At 37.7% G+C, this 24,930-nt stretch overlaps 1 protein-coding gene and 1 long non-coding RNA gene across 10 annotated transcripts in view; one reads left to right on the top strand and one right to left on the bottom strand.

The window, feature by feature from the left end:
• DMXL2 (Dmx like 2) overlaps positions 1–21,965 on the bottom strand; it is a 58,532-nt gene extending 36,567 nt beyond the window's left edge. For all 9 annotated transcript variants that reach the window (XR_011003788.1, XR_011003787.1, XR_011003792.1 and 6 more), the window contains exons 1-15: positions 21,807–21,965; positions 13,685–13,810; positions 11,876–11,947; positions 11,126–11,204; positions 10,315–10,471; positions 9,876–9,942; positions 8,979–9,157; positions 8,483–8,666; positions 7,040–7,214; positions 6,057–6,290; positions 5,675–5,952; positions 4,808–5,504; positions 3,029–3,150; positions 1,875–1,964; positions 389–506 (exon numbers count right to left, since the gene is read on the bottom strand). Coding sequence is in view for 2 of the 9 variants with exons in the window: in XM_068203934.1 (XP_068060035.1) it covers positions 389–506; positions 1,875–1,964; positions 3,029–3,150; positions 4,808–5,504; positions 5,675–5,952; positions 6,057–6,290; positions 7,040–7,214; positions 8,483–8,666; positions 8,979–9,157; positions 9,876–9,942; positions 10,315–10,471; positions 11,126–11,204; positions 11,876–11,947; positions 13,685–13,810; positions 21,807–21,893 (2,665 nt within the window). In the remaining 7 variants the exon portion in view is untranslated. The remainder of the gene's footprint in view (positions 1–388; positions 507–1,874; positions 1,965–3,028; positions 3,151–4,807; positions 5,505–5,674; positions 5,953–6,056; positions 6,291–7,039; positions 7,215–8,482; positions 8,667–8,978; positions 9,158–9,875; positions 9,943–10,314; positions 10,472–11,125; positions 11,205–11,875; positions 11,948–13,684; positions 13,811–21,806) is intronic.
• On the top strand, positions 10,386–21,786 carry LOC137481945 (uncharacterized). Its single transcript, XR_011003794.1, has 3 exons — positions 10,386–10,515; positions 19,581–19,664; positions 21,408–21,786. It is a non-coding gene; the product is annotated as an uncharacterized lncRNA (long non-coding RNA).
• Positions 21,966–24,930: the final 2,965 nt, after the last annotated feature.

Genomic DNA, 24,930 nt, shown 5'->3' with positions numbered 1-24,930 from the left:
TTTTTCTTTTGAAGTTTTAAGTCTACTACCAAACTTTCCACTGACTTTCCATTGCCTTAACTTGAAAGCCAGATATATTGACATCATCCTACAAATAGGTATCCTGCAAATACCTATTGATGCAGAAAATGAGCTTCTGTTCTGTTCAACATGAACACTTTGAAAGATGTACTTTGTCATATAAGCTGTTTCACTCTAAGCAATTAGAAAGTTTTTATTTAACACCATTTAGCAACAATTCATATGAGAAATAAATAACAGCCATTTCACTAAATTTTACATATTATCATTTAAAAGTAAATTACCACATGCCAGCCAGATTTTAGTATTCCTGAATAACATTTTTTGGTACCAATTTAATTAATATTAGTTATAGTTTATGCTATACCTTGTGATGGCTGGAAAAATATCTCAGTTTCCTTCCCTTCCGCATCCTCCTTATGTGGCTTGTATCCCAAAATGAAGTCTTCTTGGAAGACATGAAGCAATTGTGTGTTTGAGCCACACTGAAACATTGAGCAATTGTTATGCTTCCAGAACAGTACAGCAAAATTTAGTATTAATGCAATTAATTATTTCCTCTGTGCATTCTAGCTACCAATGAGGAAGACTTTCTTTTATAAAGTTTAGAATTATTATCAGAAAACCCAAATATTTTCCTTTCATATTATGAACAGCATGTTCTAGAACTCATAATTTGTATATTGAAATAATTTCACCATGGGCTGCCAGGATAGACAAATTCTGTAATAACACTTCTGCTGCAGTTATTGACAGATGAATTAGAATCTGATTCATTTTTATTTCGTTGGTGTTGAATAAATAACAGTGGCAAAAAGTCTCAGACTTTTATTCCACTTCAGTGGGAGGACATGTCTGCAGTGAATTGCTTGGAAAATCTGAAAAAGGGAACAAATTGCAGATTTTCCTTCTCTCCGATATCTTAACATCTGTCTTTCCTGACAGCAACGTATCTCTTTGCAGTAACTCTACCTTGCTACAGAGAAGGCTGCTCATGATGAAATCCTTCCCTGCTGGTAAGGAAAAATACATCCCTAAAATACAGTGATGGCAAAGTTATGCTGCAAAACACCTTTTTTTTTTCCAGAGAAACAAGATGGTATTTCTTGCACTCATTTATAAAAATTATAGGAAAATGTTCTGTAAATCTGAACTTAAATTTGAAGATTATATGTTATTGATATATAAAAGACACAGAAATTTATTGACAGTAGAGAAATACTTATTTATAAATGTCAAAACTCTACAGTTTTCTAATTAAAATTGGTAAAACTTACTGTTTTTACAGGCTGCTAACAGAAAACAGCACTGGAGCATGTATCATCAAAATAACTGAGTAAGAAGAAGGTTCGATTATCCTACCTGCTCATTTATTGAGAAATATAGCTGTGTTAATTAATACATTTATTTTACAATGCAAACACAAAAAGCTTGAAGTCATACCTGGCTATCATTCTTACATTTTGGATAGTTAGATCTAGTTTTTAGGTTTGGGCTTTTAAAACTTATTTAAAATTTATTTTTGTTTGTTTGGGTTTGAGGGGATTGTAATTATTTCCTTTAAATTATGATACCAGGGAAACCATTCTTTAGTAAAGTTTTTTTTTTCTTCAATAATGCTAAGAAAATATAGCTTTACTCTAAAAATGAACTTTGAGCTCTTAGCATGTAACAAAAAGTTGGCTTAGCAAAACACTTAAGGCATCTCAATATTTAGAAAGATTCAAGGCAGTCTTTGTCACCACAGAAAAATGTCATCTCTTTTATGTCTTTTCAACAGATTAGGCTAATTAACAAATAAAGTTATTGAACGCCCTTATGTGATACCCTTAAAGAGTCAACCATTTATTTACTTTGTTAGTTATTGCATCGAGCTCAATGATACATCCTGGTCGAGCAGTAGATTGCTGGCTCACAATATTAAACACCTCCCCGATAAGTTTCTGAAACAGAGAAAAATGAGTAGAATTAGTATATTTTTCCTTCAAGCAGAAGAAAATTGCAGTTGCTTATGATAAACTGATGCTTCAATTTTTTCTTGTTGGCACAGACCATAACAGAGTTCTTGCAGTTGTCACTTTGACACTCATGAATAATGAATTTATCAAAGCATGTGCACTGTTGTGAGTCAGTAGCTCTTCATGGGGATGAAACACCAGTTTTTATGGAAGCTAAATATTGCTAATTTAAAGATTTATCCTTGCATAACACACATAATGTGTCTGTGCAAAGAGAAACAATATAGTTTCGCTTCTTTTTCAAGCTTCAGGTTTTGTCACAACATGTAGAAAACACCTTCACTACAGCTTATATATACTGAAAGCTCTACTGATTTTTGCTGGAATGTTCATAGTCACTGCTCCTAGAACAGATTCTTCAGACTGATCTGAATACTGACAGGCCCTGTCTTGCAGGATGGTTTATAAAATAAGAGAAGTATGGGAAAAAATTAAAGATATGTTTCTTTATACAATAACAGTACAAGGTCAGGCTTTACTTTTCCTAAAGTCACAGAAATTAAAGATAAAAAGAATGAAAAAATTAGTTATTGGAAAAAAAGAAAGCTAATATGACCCTTAGCTGATTCCCTTATATCCCACCATCGCTGCCCTTCCTCGTATATAGAGGTAACTTAGGTAGATACACCTCAGCCTTGCTTTTCTGTTTTCATCTTCCCTCTTGCTCTTGACTCCCTTTTTCTGAGAGGACAAACTAAGAAATCCTATTTTTCCTTTTCCTACCTGCCACAGTTTGGGGAAACTTATTTGGGAAATTTTGGTTCATTGCAGACACTTTTAGTAGTAATAGCTGCATTTTTTCTGCTATTGCTTAAGGACAGCTGCAATACATGCAACTATGCAAGATATAATGCATAAAATCTATACAGGGAATGGCACAAAAATCATACAGAACTAAAGGAAGATAAACCACTGGAAGGGAGAAAAGGTGAGTTATGTTAGTTGTATCTTAATAGTTTCAAACCAAACCACTGCTACATAAAACTTACAGATGATTCAGGGTCTGATAATTCATCCAGAAGTTTTCGTGCATCTACAACAGCTTGATAGAGCCTCAGGTTTTTGCCATCTGATGCAACAAAGCAAGCACTAGCAGAGTTGCAATAGGTACCTAATAGAAGACACAAAAAAATTCATTAAGAAAAACATGGCAGCCAATGGCATCAGGCAGTCTATTACAATCCTCAGTATGTGAACATGCTTCAAACAGAATTTTCATAAAGCATTGAAGCAAAAAACCTAAGCAAATGTGTGCATTAACACCATATCATTTGAACTTTGAAATAATTCCCCTTCTGTTCATGAATGTACCCAGAACTCCTGAAAAAGGTTCAATAATCTAAGCTGAACTCATGTATGTTTACAAACGCTACTCACATAAGGCCCAGTCTGTAGTACACTTGAGGGAATGCTGCCGTTCTTTACACTGGTGACGTTTGATTCACTGTCACCTACAGGACATTTCTTGGAAGAGCCAACTCCAGATTCCCAAGGCTGTCACAGACAATTCAGTGTACAAGTCCAAGGGGAAACTATTCAGCTATAGCTTTCCTCCTTGTTTATTGACTCTAGGCTCTTTGCATAAAATTAATCTCTATGAATATTCCCTTCTGCCCTGCAGTTGAAAGTGCAGATATAAAAGTGGAGGGAGAAATAGATCTGTCTACAGTTCTGAATAAAATATAAAAAACTGTGTCTTTTTTTGCTTCTCAACAGTATATATAATAGGCTTAACACACTGATATATATTTTCCTCCAAACTACAAGAATGCAGCTCATTATTTGTATTTAGAACACTTTGTGGGATACAGACAGCCCAGAATGTTACTATGTAAGCTGAGAAAATGAATTTGTTTTATTTTAAATCAAATATATTATGTATTTATAACTTTGCATTAGTATAAAATTTAATGTTAAACCCACAGTACAAATGGCTTTTAGTACTGTATACAAAGATGACAACTACTACAACAGCATCTTTGTGGTAATTTGAAAATAAGTATCTGTGTGGCTGGATAGGGTAACATTTGTAGAAGTAATTTTCTTAATTGCAATGGAAAGCCCTAAAATTAAAAACAAAAACTGAAGAATTGGCCAAGGGCATCACACATCAGATGTTGTACAGTTTGACCTCTGAAAAAGTGTTCTTTACAGTTCTGTAAAGTTAATGTAGTCTATTTATTTATAAATATCTTGGGTTCCAACCAGGATTCTGTAAGCTTCTGGTGGTCTGAAGAATTTCAGTACTGTTTCAGGACCTCCTAAGCAGTTTTTAGCCAGAATGTTAAAGGAACTTGATAATGCCAATTTTGGCTGGAAATCTTCCCCTATAGTTCTGATGTTAAGGTGGTCCAAATACTAGCTCTGTTCAAGCCACTGCCCCTGCAGTTGCACGTGGCCAGCACCCTAAGCCATCAGCACACCTGCATTTGCAAACTACATCAATGCAGAGAACACTCAAGGAAGCTGCCTGAAGTGCTGGGAAAGGCAGCATCTTGTTCTCTGTGGGAGCAAGGAGTGCTTACTCACACAAAGGAGTTCCTGAGTGGCAGCTGATCCACAGGGACTGCAGACACACTCAGACCACTGCAAGTGATTTGCAGTAGCTTAGCCACAAACAAAGTAAAAATGCTTAATTTGCATAGTAAAAGGAAATTTTTGAAAAGTTAATATAAATACACACTAAATAAAACAGTAATTTATTTTAACAAATTTATTCTACAACTCACAGTGTTAACTCTGTATGGAAACACGCCAAGTATACTCACCAAGGCAATAGCTGGGAATTAGTGTTGGAAGCCAGGCTACGTTAGAGAAAGCAGAGGTGTGAAGAGAGTTAATTCGAGCCAGCTCAGACACTCCTCCAGTGTAGGATAAAGGTCCTATGGGGTCTACTCGCCACAGAATCAGCTCACTATAGATTGCATTTGGGTCATGGAATGTACGGGTTGCTGCATTTTTAAGTTGCTGCTTAGAAGAACCTCTCTTATGTTTAATAGGATCCATCATCCTGTTTATCCTGTCGGAGTCCCAGGAAGTGTCAGACTCAGGAGTTAACAGAGCATTGTGATGAGAAGACGTCAGCAGCAGTGGTAAAACAGAATGGCAGGCCAGATCATTGAGGTGAAAGCGGTGTCCACAGTACCTGAACTTATGGGATACAGTTAGCACAGTAGTGAAAGCTGATTTATCAGCAAAAGTAACTGCCCACTGGTTTAGAGAGCCATCTATATGTTTGGAAATCATCATTACCACAGGAGAAATTATATTCACATTTACACTGTCCTGGGCAAAGCTTGGTCCTTTATTTGCTACAGTATTATCTGGAAAGTCCATTGTTTTCTGCTGTGCAGCACTGCTGCTGTCTTTTACAAAGACAGGGCAGGCATACATCATAATATTCTTGCTAAGGGAGCTAGCATCTCCAGATGGAAATGCAACAGGAATCCTAGAAGAAAATGAAACCTAAAACAAAAAAGAAAAAAACAATTAGAATATATGAACTCAGCTTCAGCCTGAATAAATGCTAGCTGTTTTATAGGAAGTACTTGAAATTCCTACTGATGTTCAGCTCTAAAGCAAAGGACAATGTTTGTTAACATCAAAAATAATAAAAACTTTCACATATACCATACCTGAACTTGTCTAAAGATGCCTGGAGTGTATTCATCTAAATACTTCACATGCCACACTAGAAAGGTACCATCAACAGGATGGATAGTAAAAAGCATATCTGGATTCCTGTTCCATTCCGTTAGGAGCAAGTCGATTTTCCGATCCAACAAAACTGTCGGCAGAGGCAGGCGTGGGCCCGCTAGCAGAGATGTTTTGGGGCTTCCCTCTCTTTCTCCATCTTCATGTTCTGAAGAGCCTGTACCAGTCCCTGTCTCTGATTCTCTGTCTATAGACAAATCTGTAACAGAAATGTGCCATTTTATGCAAAGATTTCCCTATCAGTTTCCATTCAAAACACAGTATTTTTTAATCTGCTAGTAGCACTAGCTGATCAGAACTAACCATGATCTAACTTCATATGTAAACCTTTTTCTTTTTCTTCTGTTTCTTCTTCCTCTTCAGCTTCAATATCAAAATCTTGTTCTAGTTGTTGTTCCGAAATTTGTCTTAGTTGCTGCATGAATACTTCAATAGAGGATGTAAAATGAAATTCTTTATTATTCAGCCAGTGGACAACGAAGCCTCCACTTCCTTCATCGATATTAAAAGCAGTTCCAGCCAACACCGAAGGAATATCTATGGACATTTTGAAACAAATAAAAAACCTATGTATTAAACTATATAAAAGTATATAAAGCTATATATTAATCACTCATCTTTTTATTCATATATGTATGTACACACACACACACATTTCACTTATTTTAAGTATAACATAATTTGTGCCTGCAAGATTAAAAAAGGTAAAGATCAAGATTTTACATCCAATTGTAATGAAAACAGTAAAGATATTTTAAGATCAATCAATTTACCTGAAAATTTATTCTTATGTGAATGGTAAATGGTATTTAGTGGTTTTAACTGCTCAGTTTCATATGTTGCAGTGTTGACTTTCGTGTATGGATTTTAGGTAAAGCATTTCACTGCTCTTTAATCTTTTCCTTCTTTAAAAATATTCTGTATTATTCTATAAAAAGCAGCTGGTTTCCCACCAAAATACTCTGACACAGCTCTTTTCAATCACTACATTCTGTAGGATGCAATTACTCTATTTGTCATATACCATAGCCCCCAAACCCAAGAATCAAACACCAACCAGACTGGAAATTTATGCTTCTTTTGCCTTTCATCTGCAAAGATTAATTTAATTTGCTCATAAAGGTGCTGAAGGTATTAAGAATAAATTCAACTTCATTTGTCTTAAAAAAGGCTATGCCAAATAACAGACAAGTTCCATCTATTTAATTAGACAAAGCTCAGCTTCCTTTATTTTTTTCATGTTGTGCAAATACATTCTTGCAGTCTAATAAGTGTTTGTGTTTCACCTGTATTAGGGTTGATGCTTGCTGCTATGTGGAAGTGACCAAGTGCATTTGCTTGATGGGAAATGTGACGCTGAACTTCATGAGTGCCCTGCTGATCTGGCAGTACATCTGTGTGGGTAACGAGAACTGAAGATCTCCTTTGTCCTTTTCTCATATTTTTCAAATGATGAATTGTCTGTTGTAGTTATAAAGAATAAACTAATAAATACCAAAAGCACTGTAAGATAAAAAGTTGCACTTACATAAAGCCCATAGCTTCTTTCTACCAAAGAAATGAAGACTAATTTCAAAACGATTATTTTAAACATATTTCAACACAGGTTACTGACACTTATGTACATCTGATCTACCTAAAAGTAAAGCTCTTCTAACAGTCTTCTAAAAGCTCTTTTATTATCTACTCAACAACACCACAAAAATACACAGGCTTTTGCACAACATTCATGAACAGGATTAAAACAACTTAAATGCAGTACTTTTGTGATATAATTTTATAATTCATTATTTTTATATGACTGAAAATTTCTGAGAGCATGTAAAGAGCAATTGATTTAACAGCCCGAAGTGTAATTACGGTCATGATATTTAAGAAGTAAAAAGTTGGTCTGACTGTAATAGTCTACAAATGAGTGTTGGGGTAGGTTTTTTTGTTTTCTTATCTTTCCTTGTTTTTATATTGATAGTGTAGCAATTGAGTATAACAGACCACCACTTTGTCATCTAGCAGGATTGCCTTTATTAAACACACTTGAGTATTTATATGTTTCTTCTGTGTACAAGAAGGATCAACTACACAGCCAGTGATTAGGAGACTGACCAATCACAAAACTAAATGGCAGAACAGATGTTTCTCTTTTATCTCGGACACTCTCACGCATCCCACACAGCTTAATTGAAACATTCTCACACAGGTATTTATGGCTGTAGATGATCTTTGGTATACACTTTCTCATGGGAAAAAGGTGTTTGTTAAGCAACAGGAGCAGCCACTTCTACAGACAGGTATTCTCTTACTGTAAACTTAATAGACTCGCTAAGAATATAAGACTGTCACTGAAACAAAATTATCTAATGAAGTAACTAGAATTTAAAAGAGTTTATTTACTCTTTTCATTGTCTTTATAATTGCAGACTTTCTGACCCAATCAGAATGAAACCATCATTACCATTCTACAGTGAATATTGTCTCTTCCATCACTGTTAGTTAACTACAGAAAAAGCAAACTGAGTTTTAAAAACATGATGCTTGAATGCAGAGTTGGAGTCTCTGACGTTTTCAGTGTTTAGTAATAGACTTCAAAACCTGATATAGAATAATTCAGGTTATTCTCTTATGTATATAGAGATTACATAATATACATTCTTAGAGGTTTTTATCCTTAAATGTTTAAAGCTTTAAGAATAGTGAAATAAAAATTTCAAAAATTAAGTATTTACATGTACCTCTAGGGCATGCTGTATAGTGTCCTTTTGCTTTCCAGGCTGAGAGATAGTGCTGCTGATGCTGGAAGTGGTGGTTTCACAGATCTGCTCCCCCAGGAGAGTATCTTCGGGTAGCAGCGTCTCTGCCCACAGCCGGCAGATGCCATCGAGGCATGATGTGAGTAACACATTACAGACCAACCCCCTGATGGCAGAGACAGCAAAATTACTGCCTGGGTAACTCAGCTACATAGACACAGCAGAAATTAGTGGAGTGTACAAGAATTTAGTAGTTACTGTTTTATCCAAATTTCTGCTTCTCCCATAACTGAAGGTTAACATGACTATTATTAAACCTGGTGATACAGAAGTTTATGGGAAGATGTTGGTATGCTTTGTTTCTTGAAAGTATAAGAAGAGAAGTCTCATGCACTTGATGGCAAAACATTAAGCAGAATGTTAAAAAAACATCTGATCAAAGGCTTGCTTGCTTTTTGAAAAAAGGCAGCTTTCAAACCTGGGCATGTACTTGCTGATGTTCCGCCAGGAAAATCCTGTCACTGCTCGGGGATGGGCCAAATAAACAAAGGAAAACTGCACATCCTCTGAGCATTTTTTCTTTTCTTCATTCTCTTGGGGCAGGAGAGACGACTTCCAACCAGTCATAGGATACCAAACCTTCAAGAGGCAGTCATCCTAGGTAAAGCAATAAAAAGCCAGGGATAGCTATAATTAAAAACGTAACAAAAAGAAAATCACAAGCAATAAGCAACTGCTGTTCTGGTATTGTTCATGAAAACTTGGCTCAGAACTGAAATTCATCTTACTGTTCAACTAACAGTAGGTGCAAGCAAAAAGTGCTTACCTATTGAGAATTGTAAACCAAAAGGAATCATTCAAATGAGAGGGTGACATTAAAGAGAATTATTACTTGAAAACTTAGCTTGAATAGTGATTTAACAAAAAGTACTGCAAACTGAAATAAAATTGATAACTGAACCCAGAATTCACTAAATAAAAACCTTCTTGAATTTATCCAGACATGTGCATATTATACCAGTTTAAATGTGTATGTGTTCTATCATAACAATCTCATTGTTTTCAACAGAAGTAGAAACAAATGTTTATGTATATCTGAAAATTCATCTAAGTATACTACATTAAAAAAATCATACATATGTATATTACACATATAAACGTACAAGCCTGTATTCAGTAAGAGTACATAGATAAATCCAATTTCTTGTTGCTAAAATCCATGGAATTACACAAAAAATACAGCATTACACAAGATCATAATTTACCTTTGCTAAGACTACCATAGATTGCATGGTCCGGGACTATTTATATTACTTACTTTTGTCAAACAAATAAAAAATACTGCAAAAATTCAATTATTCTTTTTTGTCCTTACCTTCCCAGCTGTTGCGAAATATTCACCATCAGGAGACCATGACATCAAGTGTACTGATGTTGCAGTCCTACAGAGCACAAGAGCAAGTTAAGTAAGGTCTATTTATTCTAAAATATTACTCCATAGGCATTCAGTTGATTCAGTGTTACTGTTCATTATTTAAATTTAATATTAAATTAAGTAAAAATTAGACTGAGTATTTTATAGTTGTTTCTTTAAGCATACTTTTTGAATAGCAGGAGCATAAAAGTATTTTCATACTTTATTGAAAAGCCAGCTCTAAAATTGGTTTAAGTACAGAAAGCCTAGGTTAGATCCAACAGGAGTGAGGATTTTTTTTTAATTTGAAATAACTTATACTGTTTGAATTTTAGGGTATTTAAAAGCACATTTTAAAATATAGGTGAGGCAATTTGTCTTAAAACAAAAATTATCTCACTTGCACTGCCAGACACATTTCCAGTCATTTAGAACCGGGAGAACTTTATCATCCTTGATCTGATTGCTGGCATCATCATCTTCATCTTCCTCTAGAATGTCATCAGATGGAGGGGCCCACAATTGCAAAAAGTCCGTTGCTGTCAATAACCTGTTACCTGAAAGGGAGTAATACCAAAGCTATGGAACCAGGATGATTAAGGTATGTTGAAAGATTAAGCCTCTCATCCCATTTTGTTGTGAATTATCCAGAACAGGTTGAAAGCTAAACTTCAGTCCATTTTAAATATGATAGGGTATTCCATCATCTCACCCAGCTGGTTTTATTAAAACATTTTGAATTTATAGTATCTTTTAAGAAAGAATACCAAGGTTATTTATTTAGCTCTTCTTTTTGCATTGTTAAAAGGAGAACTTTGAATCATAGAATTGTATTTACTGATAAATGTTCAGATGCTTAATAGCTATTCACATCTCAAATAAATACACAGACATCTTATAAAGATTCATGTCTAGGTACATTGTTGACTTTATTTGTGCTAAAATTTTATTTAGATGGTTATTAGTGACAATTTAATTCAGTTAACAACACTGTGATTCCCAAACTAAGATCTTACATAAGAGATGCAAACACTTGGCACAGCATCTTAACCAATGTTAACTGTAGCCTCACATTTTATGCAACACTGCCTGAGAAGAGGTAATTTAAAATCTGCATATTCAAGCTCTCACTTTATTACATTAAAAACATTTTGTGTTCAAGTCATTCTAACTACAAATGTTCACTAAATATTTCACAAATGATGCATTACCTTGAGGATCCCAGGCCAGGTTGTAAGTCATAGAACTGAGGAAGAATTGCCCAGTTTTTAGCCACTGACACTTTAGCTGCTGTAGTATAAAAACAGTCAAGGATTAATTCTCACATCAACAGCAAAAAATAAAAATATTGGTATTTCTTTCTAGATGAAATTGCTATTAAAGCCTGTTGCAAAAGTATTCAGTGGTAGATTGCTCAACCTAGTTTTAATATGTATTTAAATTGTTTTGTAAAATGTAAATGCATCCCAGGGTACCCTGCAAACCAGACCTGGACCTGTCCCACATACAAATTTTTCTGCAGATTACTTTGAACTACTGTGACCATACAGGAACATAAGGGATGGCAGTATAGCTGCCAAAAAGATTGTGAAACCTGCTTGAGAACATGCTCAGTGCTTGAGTGCTCGGCCATGGCTGTACTGTTAAAACAAGTCTGGGTGCACTAAACAAGTCTGTGTTGTATTTCTGTACTGCACATCTCACAACCTCTTCAAGTAAGAAATACCAGCTTGTCATTCTAGTATGAGACTCAAGAACAAGATGTTGGGAACTTAGGAGAAGTGCAGTCCACAGTTCATTCAGTGGAAGAGTCTACCCATCCAGTTGTATTATGAATGGTGGAAACTGTTTATCCATTATTCTGCTGTGTGCCAACATAATATAATAAAAATAACTTGTAGATAGACTTTTGCCTCTTCTAAGAGCCTAAACAGAATTAAGATTATGAAATACATACTTACACAATTTCTTTTATGAGAATTTATACCAAGTGGTTCAAAAATGCAAACAGCGTTTCCATACGATGCTGCAATCTGGGGAAAAAGAAAAAAAAAATTGAAGACTCAAAATGTAAGGTTAGGAGGCAAGTGGAGTAAGTGCTCCTTGGTATTCCAAAATAGCTAAAGAATTTCCAGAACTTCTTCTATGTGCCAGGGTTATTGAAAAGTGAAATGAATACAAATGTAATTAACTGTGTCATGGGTATATTTTCTTAAGGCAATTGAAGAAAACATACTCTTGAAGAAGCCCACCTTTCACATTTTAACTCTAAACAGGGCAGACATCTCATACAGTGGCACAAAGAGTCACATTCTTCTAGGGCAACTACTCTAAATGCATAAGAGAAAGCTGATGCCTTCGCTGCTTGCTCCTGCTCATGTTCTGTGTACTTCACAGCTAACTAATGCATTAATTATTAGTGGCTGTGTCCACAGATTCCACTCGGTATCACTAAATCACTAAATAATAGTTACAAGAAGCAGAAAGAAATGCAATTTTATTTTTAACATTCAAATACATTTTGAGAGGAGATAAATGGTAAATAGAAAAATTGAAGTACATATGCCATTGAACCCCTCAGTTTCTTTCACCCACTTATTTAATGGAAATCTCTAAACACAAAATAATATTTCTTAGGTATTTATCTGGGCCTGTTCCTAACACTCATATCCTTTAAGTACTTTTAACTATCTTTAAAATTCCTCTTTCTTCTTTAAAAGATTTTTTTAAAGAAAAACTGTTTAAGTTCCTTCCCATCCAGGATCTGGTTTCTTCAAAACGGAAATGATGCAAAAGTTTCATGACATTTATTATGAAATCTTATTTCTTCCTTAGGGGGAGGGCGAGAGAAGGTTTCAACAACAGTCAGTCCCAAAGTAAAGAACAGACCATGAGTTCAGAGTCCTGAATGCAGAACCTCCCAGGGGTTTGTGGTGGTCTTGGAGGGACCATCTCTGAGGCTGGAATCTCTCTCCCACTCTTATGAGGACTGCACTGCTGAAGTTCAAGGGCTCTGCCAACTAAATTTGCCCAAATCCTAACTAGGGCTTTCTCAGTACTGGTACCAATTTTTACCAGGCTAATTCTAGTCAGTAGTGACAACTGACAAACAAAATTTGCTCAGTGCACTACTGGAACTCCTAGAAAATTTTTTCCCCTCCTCTTTCTAACCCGTCTTTCTAGCATTGTTTAGGGATTTAAAATGAAACCACAAAGCAAATCAAGGGGCCATGCAGTTATGACAGCTCATAGTGTAGCACTTCTAAACACATTAAACCTGCTGAAGCCTTTCCAAAACGTAAGTATTTCAAATTCATTATTTTGCAGGACACACAGACACATACACATATGTGTATACATATGTATAGATAAACAATTTATTCATTTCTTCTTTAGTTAGATGGAAGCACACAAAATGGAGCCAGTAAGCATCATTTCAGTACCATTCCAGTTCTGATATTGTACTGTAACTAATGCATCTGTCCACATTTTCTGACATCTCTTATTGCAGGTCCCAGAAAGAGAATAAAACCTTTGTTCCAACATGTCTCCTGCTTCCTCTACCCTCTTCACTCCCCCAAATTACTGATAAATTCAAAGAATAAGACTAACACAAGAGATGTTACTCAGAAAGTCCCAGATCAGTAAACCATGATCTTTGTTGTGAAATTAACTCTTTCATTCCCTTCATGTATTATGTTGCTGTTTAATTATTCAATTTAAAATTCTCAAATTTTAAAAATTCTATAGAGATTTATTAAAATCCTTACCCTGCCTTGTCGCTGGGAGCACTCCACACAACTGACTTGGATGTTTCCATGTTTAGCACCGGGAATAATCTGCACACATTCAAAGTCATTTGCCAGAATAACAATGTCACAACCAGAGCCATATGCCTGAAATAATTTTTAAAAGAAATAAAATTAAATGTTTATTTTAGAAGCCACCTGAACACGTGCCACAGGACTGATGTTTTTGGAAGCTGTGAATATCCCAGTTAAACAGCAAGTTACAATGTAGTGGGTTTGTTCCTCAAGATTTCAATGAGCAACAAGGAAAAACAAAGTAGCAAGGGAGACCATAACTGTACCAGGGTTTAAATCACAGCAAACAGAAACAGTAAAAAAACCAGCCAAACTTGCAATTTAAATCAAGAACTTGAGCTCTCTGCTTAGTTTTTCTTATTTTTTTAGGTTTTAGTTGATATTTTCTCCCCTCCAATTCTTGTTGCCTCTTCGAGCAAGGCAGTCAAGCCAGGAGCATTTCTTAATGCATTTGTATGTACCTTTCTTCAGTAGTGTGTCTTGTACCCAAGTCTGCCTTCTTTATTATTTTGTTAAATCAAGATTTTTAAGGGATTCTTTTCTATAAGAATATAATTTCGGAGCTTTTCTGAGTTTTAAGAAGTGCACATTACTACAGGACTGTAAAACAACAGAGATTTCTTTTGGATATAATGTTGTGCAATACACTCTATATTCTAAAGAATTTGTTTACGTAGTAGCTATAGAACAGTGATAGCCTGCAGCACTTTTTATTGGCAGGATAAATATATACCTGTCTGCCAACCTTTCACCTGTTCTAAAAAGTTTAATCACTTCAGATTATCTGTCCCATTGAGCTCCCACCTTCAGGCACGGAAATCTCTCCCTAGGATCAATCTCCACTAAGCCTTTCACAGTTACAGCTGGAAGTCTCTTTCCCTAAAGTAAGTTTTCCACTGATTCCAATACAGTAGGCAGAAATTTTACAACAGCTGACTTAAGCAGAGAGTGCAAGTCCTCCACAGTGAATTTCAGATGGTACAAAATTACTTATCACTTTAACTTGTCCACAGGATTTTTCACAATAATTTCCAAAATACTGAAGCAGCCCTTGCCCTCTCCTTTGAGATCAATCAGTGTAAAGGCTACTTTATTGTAAATGTATAAAAGTTGTATTTGTATTGATTTACCACCAGTGCCCCTGGGTGGCTGCACTAAAGTAAGAGTGCAAGACAACCACTGGAATTAGAATGGACAGTTTAGGTCTCATGACTTTCTATGCCTACTTCTAATTCTCCTGGGAAGGAGCAACAAGTGAGAAAGGCTGAAAAAAGAGCTTAATTTAGTGAAAGTACGTCACTGCATGAAACAGAAGGAAACAGCAATGAAAGCAGCAAAGCAGAAACTCAGTCCCCAGAAATTAACACACCACACAACTGCACACACAAAAATGAAAATTGCAGATAAGACAGATTGTCTAAAAGATTTCCAAGGTCATCTCACAAAAATAGAGTGACACAGTGTTGTGTGAGACATAATAACCCACACTGCTGTTCTGGGAAGCTCTGAGGAACTGATACTGGAGTGATTCACAATGTAAGCAGGATTGCTAAAAGGTTGTTGGAGGGAGATTATCTGTGTAACAGAATATCCCAGCTCCTTGATGACTAGGCTATGTGATTATTAGACTCAGTCTGGAAGGGAGTAAGTTATTATTAAAATTGAATAGGATTATTTCCAGAATGCAAGAGAATGAAAGATGAGATTGTGAAATAAGTTCTGGCATTGAACAGAAAGTCCTTTTGTTTTGTTGCGTTCCTATTTTTATTGAGGGTTTCTTTATAAAACAAGCTTCACCAGCAGTGTTGAATACTGGATGAAATAGTATAGGCTCCTTAGTAAGAAGGAAGAAGATTAAGACCAGGATGTGAATGCCCTGAAGTAGACAGGAAAATAAAAGCACATCCTCTTGTTCCAATAATTTATTCAGAATTCGAATATTCACAAGAAATTGATTCTCCTACTTAAACTTCAAAGGGCAAGCATTAAAACAGAAAATAATTGACTCATCTTCTTTTCAATAGTCTTCTTCATAACTACCAATACAAACCTACTAAAAGATGTGACTTAAATTATCTAAATAAAAAGAGGTGCTGATCCACTTAAAACAAGGACTTAAACCTTTCAAATCCCCTATTCACTGTTTGTATTCATAACTTGAATTGCAAATTTCAAACTACATTATACATAACATCATTAGTTGCAATTTTATTAGCAAGAGACATGCATGTGTATCTCAGAAATTATAAAAGGAAAAGACTTCTCAGCTTCGATTTCCTTATGCTTAGTGTTCTTAAACATGCCCTTTGTATGTGTGTGTACAGCTCATAATGCATGAAACAGAAAATATTTTATACTTGGCAATGTCTGTTTATTCTTTGAAGCAAAAGAATTTAGTGTCTTTCTATTCAAATATTTTGGTTTTTCATCTCTCCTGTCCCCTTCCTGCACTTATTCCACCAACAAAGCATTAAATTTTCAGCTAATTATTAGCTATTTAGCATATTTTTACACAGTTAAGCAAAAAGGTGGTTCTTACTGATCAAGACACAGAGATCACTTTCCTTTGTGAAATCTTATTACTTTCACTTGCAGCCATCCTACTCTTTGCCTGTGTTTACTGCTGCACCAACAAGTGACTCAGCAACCTGAGCGTCCTGTGCCAACAGAGGGGATCCCTTGGTGAGGGGGGTAGGCAGAACCCATTCCCAGCAGCAGGATACCAGCCTTCAGCTCTAGGTTAGAGCAAGTGCTGCTGTCTCTTGGTTCTGGGGTCATTTTCTGAGTGTAGATATTTGTTCTAAAAATGTGATGTATTTCTTGAAAGTGTATGAAATCTTAAAATTATTTTATGAAGTAAAGTCATTAGAACACACATTTGGAAAAGGTCCATATACTTTTATGTACTGAAAGACATTTTCATATTTCATGTTATGTGCCTAAATGCACATTTTTCATTTGATTGCTTTTATGCAGCTTTTCTGATGTCTTCATTATATTAACATGTTTATACTTGAAGAGAACACTTTTCTGTTACATCCTCTTTTCTTTCGTCCTTAAGCTGGTAATGCAGCAGAAACACCCCATAGTGACAAAAACAGGGAAATGTCATAATATTTAACATCAGTAGTTCCTTCTTAAGGATTCAGCTGACAACAACTTCATGAGGTCATTTGTGCCACCACAGGTCTCTCCTACCAGAGAAACAGAGGCCACAATATGGGTGGTAGCAGACTAACAATCTGCCTAGCCTGATAAAAGGAATGGAAAATTGGTAAGCCATACAGACAGGAAAGATGAAAAATAGAGCACTGAGATACAGTAATGGATGAGAGCAGCACAGAGCTCTTAAATAAACAGAATTATGAGCAGTGACTGAACAAAACAAGTGCAGTAAGAACCACCCACATGGAGTATCTGCCAACCTCCATTTCTAATGTCGCTGATAACTTCAAGGAGAAAATTAAATGGAGTTGCAAAACCGCCAGAATGCAAGGATGACTTGCAGGATCCATAAGCAACTAATAAGCTATAGTTTGCCAATGTCTGCTCTATCTGTCAAGATCTGGGACCACTGAAATGAACAATTACAAAACTTTAATTGAATGCAGGAGCACCACACAGAAGTAGGACACTGTGTCCTAGTGTAAGAGTTTATGCTATATCCTCAGTTTTCAGATAATATGAAAGCAGAATATGCTTCTGTCTTTTTCAGCTGCTCATGTTTTCCAGTTTGCTTCTGGAACTAAGAGACAGGGAAACAATTATTTCTTCACATTCTCATCTTGGTTTTTCTTTATACAAATACTTTTCTCTGTATAAAAAAGCCAACAAAATTATCTTTCCATAACCTGCAACTCTTTACAAATTTGGCATAAGCGTAATAAAACACAAGTCCTCAAGCTCCTGTGTGTACTATCAGGGGTGAAGAACCATTTAGAGATGGTAAATGATGTGGAAGAAACAGAATCAGCCCACAATGCTGTTGAAAAAAAATTTCATAAACATCTAAAATTACATAAATTAAAACATCTATTGAAACCTGAAAGTCTGTATTGGGCTTAAAGGGCTCCTCTAGTAAAACAGCACTCATCTTTAAGTTTCTGGCAGAAATTCCTCCACCTTCCACTTAGCGATGAAGACACCTGAATCCTGAACTGTTTCCAAGCTCTCATCAATGGACACAACGCTTACACTTCCTCCCCCTCCTCCTTCCAAGTACTACTAGAATTACATACACTTAATGCAAACCAGCAAAATAACTGAGAAACAACTCCTAACTTATTACTAGCCCATGGCCTGAAAAACAGGCTTTCCTAAGTGGACATTTCAGACAAATTCATGATTAAATACTTTACAACATGCTTAAACATACAGAGATAAAAGAACTTAGTAAGGATTCAGATATTAAGCATCTCTAATCCAGTTTACATAAAAACAATGCAGAACATATAGATATATGTAGATAGTAATATATATCTGAGAGGGATTTGCAAATAAATGTTTTAAAAAGGATGAAGCAGTGAAAAAGTAGGAGAACCCAACAAAGCAGAGAAAATCTATTCTCAATTGCTGTATCTTGTGGATATCTGTGTGAATGAAGAGTTTGCTGGTTTCAAAGAGGTAAAAAATTTACAGGGGTGTGGGAAACTCATCTGCAACAGCTTCTGGAATTCACCACACACAGCTCCAAGCCAAGTGTCAGTACTGTCATGAAATACGTTAAGAAGCTTATCCTTTTCAAAAATGAAAAATTATAAATGATTTTTTTTTCACTTTTATCAGTACAGTTCTTAGATACCCCTAAAATCTGACCTTCTGATTTTTCATTAAGAATGTTTACAATTTTGTATTTTGTACAATTAGTGCAGAAGTAAATATTATTTCCTGTTTGTCTGACACTTGAAATTTTTATACTTACAGAATCCAGCCTCTAGGTAAATGACATAGCTATTTTTATCTATTCATTTTTAAACCCAGACTAACCTTAGAAACAGTTACATTCTGTTGTAGCTGCTTAACCAGCTCTTTCAGAACAAAAGCTAAATGAAAAGCTGTGGTTTGAAAAATGCATTTTACTGTCATTAAAAGCTTATTAGCTGCCAGTTAGACAGTGAGGTATAGATATCTCTTCTGTCAAGGCAGGGTGTATGCTGTAAGGCCCTTTGCTTAAAGCTCAAGCCTCAACCTTCTGTAAACTCACTTGTGGAACACAGTTAGCAATATTTGCTAAAATGAGAACATGAACTAACAGCAAGCTGAAAAGTACACAGAATTATTCCCAGAACTTCTGTCTTCAGTACTTGGACCCTTTGCTGAAGCAGTATCTTTTCCAGAGCTCAGACTAAGGAGGCTGAGGAGACTATCTGCTACAAGACAGCATTATCCAGCTATTTTGCTTCTAATCACCCTTCCAACAGTTTTTCCTGTGTGTTATCTGCTCTACCAGACCATCCAGCATGCATAGCACACATCTGTGTGCCTCAGCCCTTCCTCGGGAAAGGCTGGATATATGTCAGGATTGCTGCAGGCAGATGTGGGAGCTGAGGGAGGAAAGGATCCTGCACATTCCAGAATAAGCACTGACAAAACCTTTGTAGCCAACCTACAGACACCTGTCTCTGTTTCTTTGGATCGCTACAGTTTTATGGTGTCTGTGGGAGTCCATAGGTGGAGTTTTAGCAGGCGGAGAAAAAAACAATGGAAAAATTATTTTCCCTGTCTTATTCTCAGAAAGCTAGATGACTTTTACCAAATCTTTAAAAAAGTTGAGTCAGATTGTGTTATCATCTTACCTCTAGCTACACCGACTTGGAACTTAAAAGCTTACCTTTATCCCCAGCAAGGAGACATGTAAACAAGCCAAGGACAAACCAAAGAAGAAGGGAAGAATGAAGAACCTGAGAATTATAATGTCCCTAATCAGGTTAGAAGAAAATGTGTTTCTTCTCTCAGAATCCTAAGATTGCTGGACTTAGGCATCTAAAGTACATTCATCTTAAGAGGAAGTTTCTTCTCCTACTCCTCCTCAAGAAAAAAGGGAAATAGTTCCAAACCTATTAACTAGTGGGTGCATATATATACATACCCAAGCTATTATTCTGCTGTTAAGCAGAGTATTTTTAACAGCAGTGATTCATTTCTGCACACAAAAAAGCTGTATTTTCAAGTGCCTGTGATGAATCAGTTGTAGCAATTTTGAACCATTCTCACGCATTCTCAACGCCCAAACACCAACCAAAACGTGAGTGGGCCCATGTGCACACAAACAGCAGCTCCTGTGCCACAGCCCTGTGGATTCCCACAGACACCCATGGACTCCCACGGACACCCAGGGAGTCACAGCGTGCTGTGCACATCTCCCTTGCCCTCTTCCTGCTCTGCTGGTGCTGTGTGCCAGTGCCTGACAGGTGCTGGGGCTTCAGAGCAGGTCTGCAGAGTCTGTCTCTGAACCGCTCTGTCACCTGAACTGCAAAACCTGCCTCAGGATCTGAGCTGAAGTTCTGGCTCCAAACAGCTCAGTGGTTTGGGGGCACAAAGCTCTGCCCATACAGGTGATGTTGACTGACAGAATTTGAGGTTAGGCACCAATGAACTGCTGGCAGTCAATGGTAGATTATGATTCTACCAAGTCACACAGGTAACCAATTTCCTAAGAATCTGGATATAAGACCCCCAACTGTTTGCAGGCAGTTTTTAACCATATGGTTTACTCTAGGATCAAGGCCTAAAAGAGCAGGAAATAATACCATGAATACAGAGAATGAAGAAAATGCAAAGAAGAAAGTTACAGCTATGGAAGTCCAGAAGATACATTTATTAAAACATACTTATCTCTTTAGTTCCTTGTTTACTGTATTATAAAAAAAAATAAATTGGATACAGCAGCCAGAGAAAGAGTGTGGTCTGTTATATGTAGTTCCATAATTAAAATCCTACCAAGCAATCCTGCATTATTTTGGAAGATGCTACTTTTGCTCTTGGAAAATTCGTGTATAAACCACAATATACACTATGATTCATTACTGATGTTATCAAAACTATGACAAGAATTAGCATAAAGTTGTGTTGCATAATATCACTTGATTGACTTTTCAAATTGTCATAGTAAAAAGAAACACATTAGAATGCAAATATGAGTAAATGACTTCTTATATAAATATTAAAAGTAACAGAGGCCCCTTTAATAGCAGTATGGCTGCATAGCAGCAGAACCAGGAAAATAAAGACAAACATGGCACCTTTTATTTCTTAAGACTCTCCAGCATTCATTACTGAAATAAGACATCTAAGATAATTCACTGCAAGCTTTAAATGTTTCACGAGTCTGCTGACATTTATCTTACACCAAAAAGGATGCTCTGCATCCTTTTGCTTGGAATTGGTTTGTGCCTGGGATATAATCTTGTTAATATAAAATGCAGTCAGACAATGATACCTAAAGAATAAGATACTGATTAGATGGCAGCAGAAAAACACTGCAGAAGCCGATCACTCACTAAAATCAAAGCGTACCAAGCATACATAACCTAACGGAGTGAAATTGACATTAGAAATTGACAATAAACAAAAATAGCTTGTGAATGAGAAACAAATAGTTTTATAAACTACGGGGCTCTTGAAATTCACTTTATCATCTCTTTATCATCTCTTTCTATTTCTTTTCTAGTTTGAGAGGAGCATTTGAAAAATTTGTGTTTTATCAGCCTCAGTAATGGAAGGCAGACGCTCATCATTAGCGGGCAGGCTTCGTCAGAACCCCAGTGCAACTGACTGTGTGCGCTTTGCAGATGAGACATGAACACACACACACACAAATACATTAAAAAAATTAAAAAATACAGACAGCCAGACACCAGCGAAATCCGAGGACACGCACCCGGGGGTTTCCCCGGCGGACACAGAGGACGGAGCGCCGGCCAGGGCTGACAGGCGATCCCCGGCTGCCCCAGACCGCCGGGTCCCGCTCCGCCCGCAGCGCCCCCCGCCCGCCAGGCTCCCCTCCCTCCGCTCTCGCCGGGCCTACGGCCGCCGTGCCCCGGCCGGCCCCGGCCGCGGCGCCCGTTACCGTGAAGGGGGTGTCCTGCACGCTGCCCACGGAGTACCCGTTGTCGCCGGGGTTCACGGCGCCGGTCAGCACCTGGTGCAGATGCATGGCGGCCGCGGCCCCGGCCCCGCCGCCGGGACCCGGATGGCTCCGCGGGCGGGCGCGCGCGCGCGAGGGGCGGGAGGGGGCGCGCGTGGCGGCGCACGCGCCGGGCAGCGCCCGGATCAGGTGAGGCGCGCGCGGGGGGCGGGCCCGGCCGGGCGCGCGGCCGCGGGCGGGGCGGGGCGGGGCGGGGCGGGGGGGCTGTGAAGGGCGCGCGCGGGGCCGGGGGAGGGCGGCAGGAGGGCAGGAGTCGGTGCCGTGAGGAGGGAGGGCCGGCCGGGAGCGGGGATGGACGCGGCGGCGCCGGGAGGTGAGCGGGCCGGACTCGCCCCTCGGGCGGCAGGGACGGGAGCACGGCCGCGGCGTTCGGCTGCCGCGGCGGCGGCGCTCCGGCCCGGGGCGGCGGGGAGGCGTGTCCCGGGAGCGCGGCGGGCGGGGCGCTCAGGGGCAGCGCTGTCCTCAGCCCGGCAGGTGCGGCGCGCCGCCGCCCGGCTCGCACGGCTGCCGCTCGGCAGTTAGTCACACACACACGCATACATACATACATACATATATACAGACACGTCTGTGTGTGTGTGTGTATAGTGCCTCTGAGTGTGGATTGGGTTGTTTCCGTTAAGGATCCTCTCGTTTGGTCATATCCCAGAGAGCTTGGGGTGCTCTCGGGAATGCGCCAGCGTCGTTCCAGCAGTGCCCGCAGCGGGGCAGGGACGTGCCCGCAGTGTGGGGGATTTTGGTTAGAGTTCACTTAAATTTCGTGCACCTCACAGAAAATACGGCCAGGGTTTTGCTGCTTTATTTGAAATAACGGCCAAACACTCTTGGAAACTAAAGCCTTTAAGTATGCCTGTCCTTCTCTGTCTCAGAGGTGTGGAGAAGACTGAATCCGGGAGATCTTTTGGAAGGGATTCTAAACTTTGAGTGGGGGAATAAAAATACTCTGTGTGCTGTGTGTCATGAGATAAGGAACATTTTCTGTTTTCCTGTCCTAGGTCAATAGAGTCACTGTTGCTAATAATTGAAGCTGCAAAGCTCCCACTCCTTTAAAGTCTATGGCAGTATTGCCTGAGTCAAGACTACAGGATTCATCTTGCCTTGTACTGCTTCTTAAAAATGTACATCACTTACTACATAAATGAAATACTACTCAAAGTGTAGAGTTAAATAAACACAAAGTCAAGTTACATAGGAATGGAAAAAAAAATTGTCATGACAACACTTCAGATTTTGCCTACTCCCATGCTTGTATTAGGCAATCCCTTTAAAAAGGCCACAGTGTCTCTAGCTGGGACAAAAGAGAAAAAGGAAAAAAAAACCATCTAGACCTTCAGTTGACCTGGTTACACATGAAAGCACTATCTAATGTTCATGTGCTTCAGCTCACTATTCCAGAACTTTTCTGATTGAAGGCTCTTCCACATAAGATGTGTAATTTACAATTTATTATTATTTTGAGAGAGATTTTTTTTTTTAAATGCTTGCAACAGGTCTTAAAGGCAAAAAGTGCTTGATAAGGCTTTTTTGTTTTGGTTGGGATGGTTGTTTGTTTGTTTTAATGAGTGGAACTAAGTCCACCTAATGCCTGAAAAGGGCAGCTGACTTTTGGATTGGCAGCTGTAATGAGAATGAACAGCATGAGTTAAAGGAAAGGGCTTTCCTGGTTCTGGTGGCACGAAGTCTTCAGAGTAAGCCGAGCACCTGCAGGATTGGTTCAGTCTTGCTAGGTACACACATGATGAGGGAGATTTTTGGTTTTTAGCTCAGTGTTCTGTCACCTGATGAGAGTAAGACTGACTGTAGCTCTTGTGGCTGAGGAAACATGACTACCTCTGTGCACAGAACTTTGAGCGAGAGTCATTCTGCAAGTATCTGCAGATAAGGCCTCCACATTCTTCCTGAAAGCAAGTATTTCTACCTGAGTTTCGCTCAGGATTATTTTACCCACCTGAAATCATTCTTCCTTATTAGTGACTTAAATACGTCACTTTAAAGTAATTTTTAGTGTGTGTGACTGTGATTTCTGAGACCATGAAACACTCTCTTCCGTGTTTATATATATATATATGTATATATATAAATAAAGCAATAAGATGGTCAGTAATTAAAGGGAAAATTAAAAGATTGAAGGCCCTTTACATGTTTTTTACTATTATTTTACATTTTAAATATGCATATATATATATATATATATGCATATTTAAAATGTAAAATAATAGTAAATAGAGGAAAGGGATGCAATTTTGGAGGGCAATCACTTAACTACACATGTGCAATTCTACTAGAGAGTAGAATTTTCACTTAGCTAAGGAAAGTGGTATTATATAAAATAATCAGAAATAAATATAAAGCTTCTATATAGAAACCATCATTATGTAAAAAAAAATCTATTTTTTTTTAGTTTTGCTTATGGGTAAGAGGTAGGAGAAATGTTTCGCTTTTGGCAAAAGGTGGAGTGTTTAATGGGAAGGCAGAAAATTCAAAAGGTTTTAGAGTGAGATCAGCCAGATTTATTCATGTGCTCTCTGTTAAATGCGTATCCTATAGAGATATTTAATGAACCTTTTGCTGAACAAATGTGGTCAGAATAATTTTCAGAGCATTGGGATCCTAATATAGAGTAGGAGACACTGTTATTTTAATGTAGCTATTTTCTTCAGGTAGAATAATTAGTGCTCTGCTCCCTTTCAGTTCTGATTATTTGTGTATCCTGCCTTTCAACATGTCTTCCAGACAACTGGAAAACAGAATCCATCCAGTGAAGTCACAAATAACCACATGCAATTCATTCAAGTGTATTAGCTCATGCACCATGTACTTGACCTTCCACTCTAAAAGATGACTTAATGGAATGACAAATTTTATTGTCAATTACACACTAATAACTGTGGTAATATATAAACAAGCATTCAGATTGAGTCTTCTGATGGCACTAGGTGTATATAAAAGATGTTTGGGGAATTTTCCCTGGTCCTTTCACTGGGGAACAAAAAACACAAAACAAATCCCAGGTGCATTCTGAGTTATATTCTACTCAGGGTTTCAG

The sequence above is a fragment of the Anomalospiza imberbis genome, chromosome 13 (genome assembly GCF_031753505.1).
Source record: "Anomalospiza imberbis isolate Cuckoo-Finch-1a 21T00152 chromosome 13, ASM3175350v1, whole genome shotgun sequence".
In the NCBI taxonomy this organism is placed as follows: domain Eukaryota; kingdom Metazoa; phylum Chordata; class Aves; order Passeriformes; family Viduidae; genus Anomalospiza; species Anomalospiza imberbis.
This window is presented reverse-complemented; position numbering and strand designations above follow the sequence as displayed.